Source organism: Myotis brandtii, unplaced genomic scaffold, assembly GCF_000412655.1.
Source record: "Myotis brandtii unplaced genomic scaffold, ASM41265v1 scaffold463, whole genome shotgun sequence".
Taxonomy (NCBI): Eukaryota; Metazoa; Chordata; class Mammalia; order Chiroptera; family Vespertilionidae; genus Myotis; species Myotis brandtii.
In genome coordinates this window covers 371108-380419 of record NW_005367694.1, presented here as the reverse complement: position 1 = coordinate 380419, position 9312 = coordinate 371108, and the positions used below count along the sequence as shown (strand labels likewise).

At 55.4% G+C, this 9312-nt stretch overlaps 1 protein-coding gene across 1 annotated transcript in view; it reads right to left on the bottom strand.

The window, feature by feature from the left end:
* Positions 1–1229: 1229 nt before the first annotated feature.
* Positions 1230–9312, bottom strand: part of SETD1B (SET domain containing 1B) — a 24360-nt gene continuing 16277 nt past the window's right edge. Inside the window, 7 exon segments of the mRNA XM_014547015.1 lie at positions 1230–3622; positions 5656–5793; positions 5869–5988; positions 6067–6198; positions 7967–8133; positions 8995–9182; positions 9184–9309. Of these exon segments, the coding sequence (XP_014402501.1) occupies positions 3449–3622; positions 5656–5793; positions 5869–5988; positions 6067–6198; positions 7967–8133; positions 8995–9182; positions 9184–9309 (1045 nt within the window). The 3' untranslated portion in view covers positions 1230–3448.

The following is a 9312-nucleotide window of genomic DNA, read 5'->3' as shown; positions in this document are numbered from 1 at the left end:
ATTTGGGGGCCAGCGTGGGAAAATTTGGAAAAACAGCATCCCGGGAAGAGGGAACAGCAAGAGTCAAGGTCTGAAGGTGAACTGCGCTTGGCAGCCTTCTCCTGTCTGGCGGCTTTCTGATCTTTAAAGATGAGCCCTTCCCAACTTTGCTGCCCTGAGCCCAAACTTCTGGGCATAGCGAGGGGAGGGTTAGCAAAGAGACTTTGGGGGAGCATTCTTGCTCTGCAACCATGGGACATGGCTTCCGGTCTGAGAGGTAGAATGGGTAGGAGGGATCTGAGCCCCCTTCCCTCAGTGCAGCTCCAGTCCCCACAGCCTTGCTAGTTCATACTCAAGTGTGAATGACCCTTGCGAAAGAATGACGCAGTTGGGAGAGGAGCTACTAGTCCTAAAACTCTTGGAAGGAAAATTTTCTTCAAAATCAGACACTCAACCCATCGAGCCACACTGGCCGGGCTCTAAAGTAAATTTTTAAAAAAATTGGGCGGGGGGGCAAGTGGCCAGGGAGAGGTCAATGGGGAGGGGAGGGGAGAAAACATATGTAATACTTTTGACAATAATTTAAATTAAAAAAAAATCTCGTGGGTCCCTCGATCACCCCGCCACTGGATCAGGCAGAGTTGAGCCCTACCTGGAATACCACAAACACTGCGTATATTTCACTCTTCTCAGCCTGTTTTATCCGACCCCTCCCTCCTCAAATGCAGACAGAGCACTGTCTCCTTAAATGTCCACCATTTCTGAGTTCTAGTGATGGCAGCAGGATATTGGACCTGGTTTCCTTAACTGCAGACTGTTAGCCGTGTTAGATTCCCAAGGTTTTAAGAAAGGGTCTGGACGGAAAACTACAAAAAGCTGTGACTTGCCCGGCTAGCATAGCTCAGTGGCTGAGTGTTGACCTATGAACCAGGTCACGGTTCGATTCCTGGTCGGGGCACATGCCGGGTTTGCGGGCTCGATCCCCAGTGTGAGGTGTGCAGGAGGCAGCCAAGCAATGATTCTCTCTCATCATTGATGCTTCTCTCGTTCTCTCCCTCTTCTTTCCTCTCTGAAATCAATAAAAAAAAAAATATTTTTAAAAAAGCTGTGACTCAGTTTAAGACCTGCTGGCCTGGGTGGACCGTATCACACCGACCCCCTCCTGCCCCCAGCACAGCCAGCCCACCCTCCATGGGTCAGGGTGTGCCCCCAACAGGAAGGAGGGAGAGGAGAGCAAGAGAGACGGCGTATCTGTAAGAAAAGTCAGTATATTTATGGTTTGCTTTATAAAAGTTACTATAATACAATGGTACATAGTATTGAATTCACAAAAATATGAACAAATATTTACAGCAAGACACACCCACAACGGAAACACTTCTCTTCAAAACAAGTTCCATACGGATGATAGAGCCTAGAAGCACAAACACCCCTAAAAGGTGAGGGTTCTTTTCTTTGTGGGAGGGGGGAGGGAGGCAAAGGGGGGGAACAGAAACCCCCAACTCTTCCAAAGCAAAGATTTGTTCAATGAAAACAAAGGCATTGAAAGAAAAAGGAGCCAATACATTCCTGGAAATGACAAGCCACTCCAGGGTTGGGGCGGGGGTTCCTGGGGCCGGGGGGACGGCACGGCGAGGCCAGGTCCCCCCACGTTCCCCTCCACTTCCTCTGTTGGGGGGGGCGGGGAGAACAAAGACAGCCCCTTGGGGGCTGCACAGTAACTGAAATCAGCCGTCTCTACAAACTACACATTTCCTCGTGTGAAAAATAAATATTTCCTCGGTTGCACAATTAGGCAGAAAACCGCAAATGGGAGAGAAGGTCGCCGCTATGCCCAGGTTCCCCCTCTGTGTCTTCATGCCACCGATTTCATCGGCCTCGATGACGTGGCGGGCACAGTCTCAAACAGAGAGGGCTTGGGGTGAAGAAATTGAAAGAAAGAAAAAGAACACAACAAAATCACCAACGACAAAAAAAAAAAAGAGAAAGAGAAAAATAACAATTCTTTGTACAGAATTTACATGATAACAAGCTTGACACAAGCTGAGATTCCAGAGGCCCCTCGCAGGGTGGGCGCCCCACCGACGTGGTGAGGACGAGTCCTGGTCACTTTCCATAAATTATGTACACGCCTGTTCTGCGTCTTGGGGTGCGGGGGGACTTGTGTGATTTTTTTTTTGTTTTTTTTTGTTTGTTTTTTTGGGAAGTACAAAGAAATGAGCAAAAAAGTCTTCCCACGTGTTTCTACAAGAAACAATGTTCCCGAGAAAAAGTCCTTTACGGCCGCCTATATACAGAAGTGGGATCTGAACTTCGAACACCTCCTTCCCCCTCGGCTGGATTTTACACACGCACGAGAGCCAAGTCCATGGACGTGAACCCTGAAGAGGATGACGGGGATGGGGGGGAGGAGGGGCTAAAAAAAAAAAAGAAAACCTTGTCAGGTTGAGATCTGGATTCTGAAATCTTTTCCGAGATCTTCCTTTCTCTGGGAGAAATCGTCTCACTCTGAAAATAAATATGCTCTTGATGTCTTAGGGCGAGTTGGGCTGGGGGCAGGCAGGTGACGCTTATAAACGAGGAAGTCCACACGCATCCACGGTCAGACACCCGTAGCGGCGAGACTGGGCCCCGCCTGCCCTGGGAGGTCCTCCTCTCGCCTGTGGAGGTGAGGACAGGGGAGAATGGACAAGACCCTTCCCAGTGCCCCACCTGCCCACACCGGGGCCTCCTGCAGGGTCCTTCGTTGCTGGCATTCGAATGAGAAAGTAAACATTGAACCCAGATTTGGGGGGTGGCAGAGAGCCGAGGGGGGAAGTTCCTGCCTAGGACCAGCTTGGCTCCACCAGGGTCTTCGAGGGGACGTGGCCCCCCAGGCTGCTGGGGGAAGGACAGGCTGCGGGTGGGGGTCTGTAAGGGTCTTCTCGCTGAGTCCACTGGTAGAGGGGGGGCCTTCCATAGTGTTCTGAGGTCAAAGCCACCTGCCAGACCCCCCTCTGTGCAGCACCTGGCGCAGCGCCCGGACCGGGGCCTCCAGCACGTGGGTCAACACACCTCACACAGAGGCCTCGGCAGCCCCTGCCGGGCCCCGCTCTCCGCTTCTGCCTTCACATTTCAACGGTTAAAATGTCTTTTCTTTTGATAAGAAAATAAAGGGAAGACAAAACAACGTAGCAGCATTCACGGAAAGAGGCGGATGACAAGACGGGGAGGAGACGGGAGAGAGAGATGGAGAGCCGGGGACAGCGACGCGGGAACAGAGGCGTTCACGCTGGAGTCGAACACAAGTCCTCGAGGGAGCACTTTGAGAAGCGACAAGACACAGGCTGACGGACAGAGAAGCCCTTTCCCACTGAGGGCTGGAGCCGGGGTCCTGGGGGTAGTGTTGGGGCGCCAGGCCCTGACGTGGCCGCTGGGTAGAGGACAGCACCTGAAATGGGGGAGGCGGGGCCGGGCCGGGGCCCCGGGCCTAGTTGAGGGTCCCCCGGCAGTTCTCGGAGTTGCAGAGGCAGGGGATCTTGACGTCCTCGATGGGGAACTTGTAGTCGTAGGTGATCTCCTCGTTGACGTTGATGTGCTGCTTGGAGTAGATGACGATCTTCTTCTGCGACTCCACCGTGATCACCTTGGCGTAGCAGTTGGGCTGTGGGCCAGGGGAGGGGACGGTGAGCAGAGGACCCCAGGGCAGCCTCCTCCACCAGGGGCCCACACGGAGCCCCGTGCCCGCCAGTTGCCCCCCAGGCCCACTGCCACCTGTTGTGGGCCTCAGCTCTCCCCCTGCCTCTGTTATTAAATAATGACAACGATGGCAATAATAATGATTCCCTAGGGCTTCAATTTCAGCAAATAAAGTTTTATTGGCACACAGCCACACCCATTCATTTACATATTGTCTGGGCTCCTTTTGTTACAATGGCCTTTAAGCAGTTGCTAAGAGATGGTCTGAGCCACTAAGCCAAAAATATTTAAGGCCTGGCCGGCCTGATTCAGTGGTTGAGTGTCAACCTAAGAACCAGGAGGTCACGGTTAGATTCCCCGTCTGGGCACATGCCCGGATTGCGGGCTCGATCCCCAGTGTGGGGCGTACAGGCAGCAGCTGATCAATGACTCTCTCTCATCATTGATGATTCTCTCTCATCTCTGATGTTTCTATCTCTCCCTCTCCCTTCCTCTGAAATCAATAAAAAAATATATTAAAAAATATATATATATTTACCAATGACAGCAAAAGTTTGCTGGCCCCTGGTCCAGACCCAGAACCCTAATAGTACCTGGTGTCTGCCTGTGGGGAGCGCTGCACCACGCACCCAGGTCCCCCAAGCCTCCACCTCCCACATCCCCCCCCGCCAAGGCCAGATCTGGCCCACACCTGGCTGGGTTCTGTCTCCAAAAGCCCTCCTCTTCCTGTTGACTGCTTTCCACCCACAGCCAGGAGCCACGGCCGGGGCCCATCACCGCTCACTGGACTGCCGCTGCCTCTCGGCTCTGAGAGTCTACTCTGAGGCAGCAGCCAGGAAGTCTTCCCAAAGGGGCAGCACATACTTTCACCCTTGGACTCCAAACCTTCCAGTGGCCTGCCTCAGCTCTGCCTGGGAGGCTGAGTGACAGCCACCCCAACCTGCCAGCCTCAGCTCACCCTGCCCTCTCACCAGCCTCATGTTCTTACCCTACTCCATCCCCACTGCCCCCCAGCTGACCCTCAAACAGGTGTTCACCCCCCTGCCCCAGGGCCTTTGAACGGAACACTTGCCCAGGCACTACCTCACCTGGGTGATTCCCTCCTGTCCCTCAGCCCTCACAGGAGAATCACAGGAAAGTCCCTACCAGCCCAGATAATGCTCAAGTCACAACCCTGAGGGCAGCAGGGCTGAGAAGTCGCTGTGTAGCACACTCAGAAGGCCTGCATGCAGGACACACTGGGTCCTCCCAACGACCTACCAGGAGGAACCTCCGCCATTCCCATTTTACAGATTAGGAGGCTGAGGCACTGAGACGTTCAGTAAGTAGCTTATGGTCACTGGGTAAGTAGTGACATCAAGACGTGAAACCGGAGTTAGGGGTGTTCTCCGGGAACAGGCCTGTCTCCTGTTCCAAGCTCCCTGAGCTTGTTTTTATTTATTTATTTGCTTATTTTTATTGGTTTCAGAGAGGAAGGGGGGAGGGAGGGAGAGAGAGAAACATCAATGATGAGAGAGAATCATTGATCAGCTGCCTCCTGCACACCCCCTACTGGGAATCAAGCCAGCAACTGGGGCATGTGGGAATCGAACCCGTGACCTCCTGGTTCAGAGGTTGACACTCAACCACTGAGCCATACCAGTCAGACTCCCTGTGCTTGTTTTCAGAGTGAAAAACACCCTTGTTATCAATGACACCTGTCCCACTCCAGACCTGCGAGATCCACCCTGGTTGTCACCAGCCACACGTGAGGTATTTCAGTTTGAACTCGTATAAATTAAGATAAAAACTCAGCTCCTCAGTCACTCCAACCACGGTTCAGTGCTCCACACCACACAGGACGGTCCCGTGTCTGTGGACAGCATGGACCAGAGCTTTCCCAGCACCACCCAGACCGTGCCCCACGTCTCATTGTACCCATTGCACAGATGGGAAGACTGAAGCTCAGAGGAGAAAGGCTCCCTGCTTGAGGTCCCCCCCACCCCCGGAGGCACTCACGTTGCAGCTGTGGTTAATAAAGCGAGCAAAGTTGCCGCACTTGGTGGCGTCGATGATGGTGTCGTGGTCCACCCGGAACATGTAGCTGCTCCCGATGCCCTCGTCCTCGTAGCGTTTCTCCCTCATGTCTGCGATCACCTGCAGGGAAAGGGCCTCAGTAGGGCTGGGCCGCTCCCGTCCCCACCCCGACACCGGCCACAGGGCAGCGCCTACCTGGCGGATGTTCTGGCCCACGTACTCGATGACCATCTCGTCGGCTGCGATGGGCTCCATGGCGAACAGGCCCCAGTCGTGAATGTGGCTCTTGCAGAATTTGAGCTTTTTCTTCCGGAACTGAGGGGGGAAGGAGAGGGTGAGAGTCCTGGTCTCGGGTCCCGTGCCACCCCGGCTGCCCTGATGGCCCGGCCTCACCTTGAGCTGGTTGAACTTGAGCAGGTCACTGTCACAGCTGCCGGTGAAGGAGGACAGCAGGCGGCGCTGCTCTGAACGCCGCTCGGAGCCGGCCCGGGTGGAGGCGTGTGGCTGGGCCGGGATGCTCATGCCCTTCGAGGAGGCGGAGGCGGGGGACAGGTCAGGAAAGGGGCGCGGACGCTCCGGGAACATGGTCCCACCGACTATGGTACCCGTGTCCCCATCACGTCCTTGATGATCCCACCCTAATTCTGGGTCCCTGTCACCCCAACTTCCTTGCTCTGGCTTCTCTGTGCCTGTCCTGACCCTGATTGTCCCCTCTCCTCCCTGACAGAATCTGAGCGGCTCCAGCCCCTCCGTCTTCAAGGTGACGACACACTTTCCCTCCACTCCGCCGTCCATCCCAGGCTCAGCTGGGAGACCTGGAATGTCCCTGCTTCTCCGCTGGAAGATGGTGGGCGTTTCCTCCAACCCCCGTGGCTCTCACCACGGCCCCTCAGAGCTCCCCAAAATTCGAAATCATAGCTCCTGCCGCCACACCCTCGAATCCCTTCCTTCTCCGGGCCTCCCTCACCCTCCAGCCCAGCTCTTGGCGCTTGGAGCCGCACCCCTCCCCACACGCGTGCGCTGGTCCCGCTGTGACCTGTGACTAGCATCTCCATGGTGACGATGCCCAACGTGCAGGTGCCACTTCCTTCCCACCTCAGTGCTTGGCATCCGGCTCCCCAGGCCCCAGGCCAGACCCATCCAATTCCCTTGTCTCTTATACCCAATCCAGCCCCCGTCCTGTCCATTCAACTTCCTAATATTCTAACATTCCTGCTATTCTTTAACAAGTATCCACTTTTGTCCTCACAGCCACCCAAGCCCAACTACCCGCACATCTGGAATGGAGACGGCAGCACCTGCCTCAGTCGCTCCCCAGCAGCCAGTGTGAGCTTGGGAAATCGTAGGTGAACCGTGTCCCCCACACATGCTCTCTCAAATCCCTCCTGTGGCTTGTTGTATACAGAACGCAAACCCACCCTCATCCCGCAGCCTCCGCGGCCTGGTCTCTTTGGCAACACCTGGCCTGGCCGTTCCTTTCCCGAGTTCCTCCCTGCCGCAGGCTGTCCTCTCCACAGGGGAACTGGGGGGCCCAGTGGACCCCTCGGGTCCAATCTCCTTACGGAAGTTTTCCTCTGCTTCTCGGGGGTCTCTCCCAGTCACCCACATGGCTTGTTTCTTTACGGTCATTCAGGTCTGGCTCAAATGTCACCTCCTCTGGCCCCGACTCGCCAAATCCTAACCTCCCCTCCTGTGGTCTCCACCTGGCATCCTATTTGTTCACTTATTTCCTATCCCCCTTAGGATGTAAGGTCCACGAGGAAAAGAATTTTGTTTTGTTCACTGTTCTGTAGCAAGTGCTCCACAGGTACCTGTTTCATTTAAAAAAGGAATGGCCCGGCCGGTGTGATTCAGTGGGTGAGCGTCGACCTATGAACCAGGAGGTCACGGTTCAATTCCCGGTCAGGGCACATGCCGGGTTTCGAACTCAATCCCCAGTGTGGGGTGTGCAGGAGGCAGCCCATCGATGATTCTCTCTCATCATTGATGTTTCTATCTCTCTCCCCTTCTCCCTTCCTCTCAGAAATCAATGAAAATATATTTAAAAAGTAAAATAAAAAAATAAAAAAGGAATGAGTGAGCCTTCTGGAAACGCAACTGAACTCTGCTCACATCCCTGACTGAAGCTCTCAGAGGCTCTCCACTGCCCACCCTCACCTCACCACTCACACCTGAGCCACCAGGTAACACCCTCTGTGCGCCACAACCCCCCAACCTGCCTGCACCCCGTCCAGGACGACCCCTGCCCACTGCCCAGGCCAGAGGCTCGTGCCTGGGCACCTGACGGCAGTACCTGGGTGTCCGTGGGGGGCTCGTCCGTGCTGGCGCGGGTGTTGTTGAGGTATCTGATCTTGTCCTTCTTGTCGATGGTGTAGAAGCCCTCGCTGCGGGCACAGCCTGTCACGTGCTCGGGGATGTCATCGTCCCGTTTCTTTTTCTTGGCTGAAGAGAGGCTGGTGGGTGGGTGTGGGTCAAGGGCCACGTGGACACTGATGGCGAACCCCTCCTGAGACTTACCCCACCGGCCCACCGCTCCACCCTCAGCCCGATCTCCAGGAGGCTACAGAACCCAGCCACACGGCCCACAGCCACACCACCTGGCCCGCGGCCAACTCCACGGATGGCCAGAGCTCTTGTCAGGGGTACCTAGTTGCACAGCCCTGGGTGTGTTTTATAATTAACCACTTCCTGCCTCAGTTTCCCCATCTGTAAACTGGGTTCATAACGGTGCCTCTCTGGATAATTACTGAGGTTTAGGTGCCTAGCAGAGTTCCTGACACAAAGGAAATGCTCAATAAGTCAGTTTAGAACAACTGGGGAGATGAGAGTTCCAACCTCAAAACACTGTTGTTAACAATCGACTACCAGGGTAGCATGGTGGCTAAGAGCCCACATTCTGGAGCCAGGTTTGCTTGGGTTTAAATTTCCGCTCTGCTACTTTGTAGCTGTGTGACTCCAGGCAGGTTGCTTAACCTTTCTGAGCCTTGGCTGCTACACAGATATAATGGGATTAATAGCCCCACGTCCCTGGGTGGTTGGATTAAATTAGGTGATGGGGAGCCCAGAGTGAGCAGTTCCTGCCACTGTTACGTGGTGCAGCCACGTTACTACATTTGATTGGCCGAGACCTGCCGTCTGGGGGGTGAGCTGGGCCTGGCCTGAGGGTGTAAAGGTGCCAGTGCCGACTCCCTATGGGCACAGACACTGCCTTATAGGTGACGTGGCTGTGCTCTCGCCTCACGGGTATCGTGGGAGACAACTCGGTGGGTGAGGCCTCCCGGTGCCCGGCGGTGCGGCCCCCGGCCCCGTGTGGCAGGATATAAGGATGGTAGACCCAGAGGGTGTCGTTGAGCCAGTCCATGCCATTGTCCTGCTGCAGCAGCCGCTCGTAGGTGACACACAAGAAGCGGATGTCCTCCTCGTCGATGCCCCCGTTCCAGATGTCGTACAGGATGGTCATCTCCTCAAACTCCGTCCGGGGCCGGAAGAGGGGCTGCGGCGGGGAGAGTGGGCGGCCGGCGCCAGGAGCCTCGCACCTTGGCCAGGTCCAGGAACTCCTCGGTGACACCCTCACGCCCGCGGGAACCCGGCGGGATGGCCTCAGAGAGCCACTGGTTCTCTAGCTCCTTAAAGGGCAGC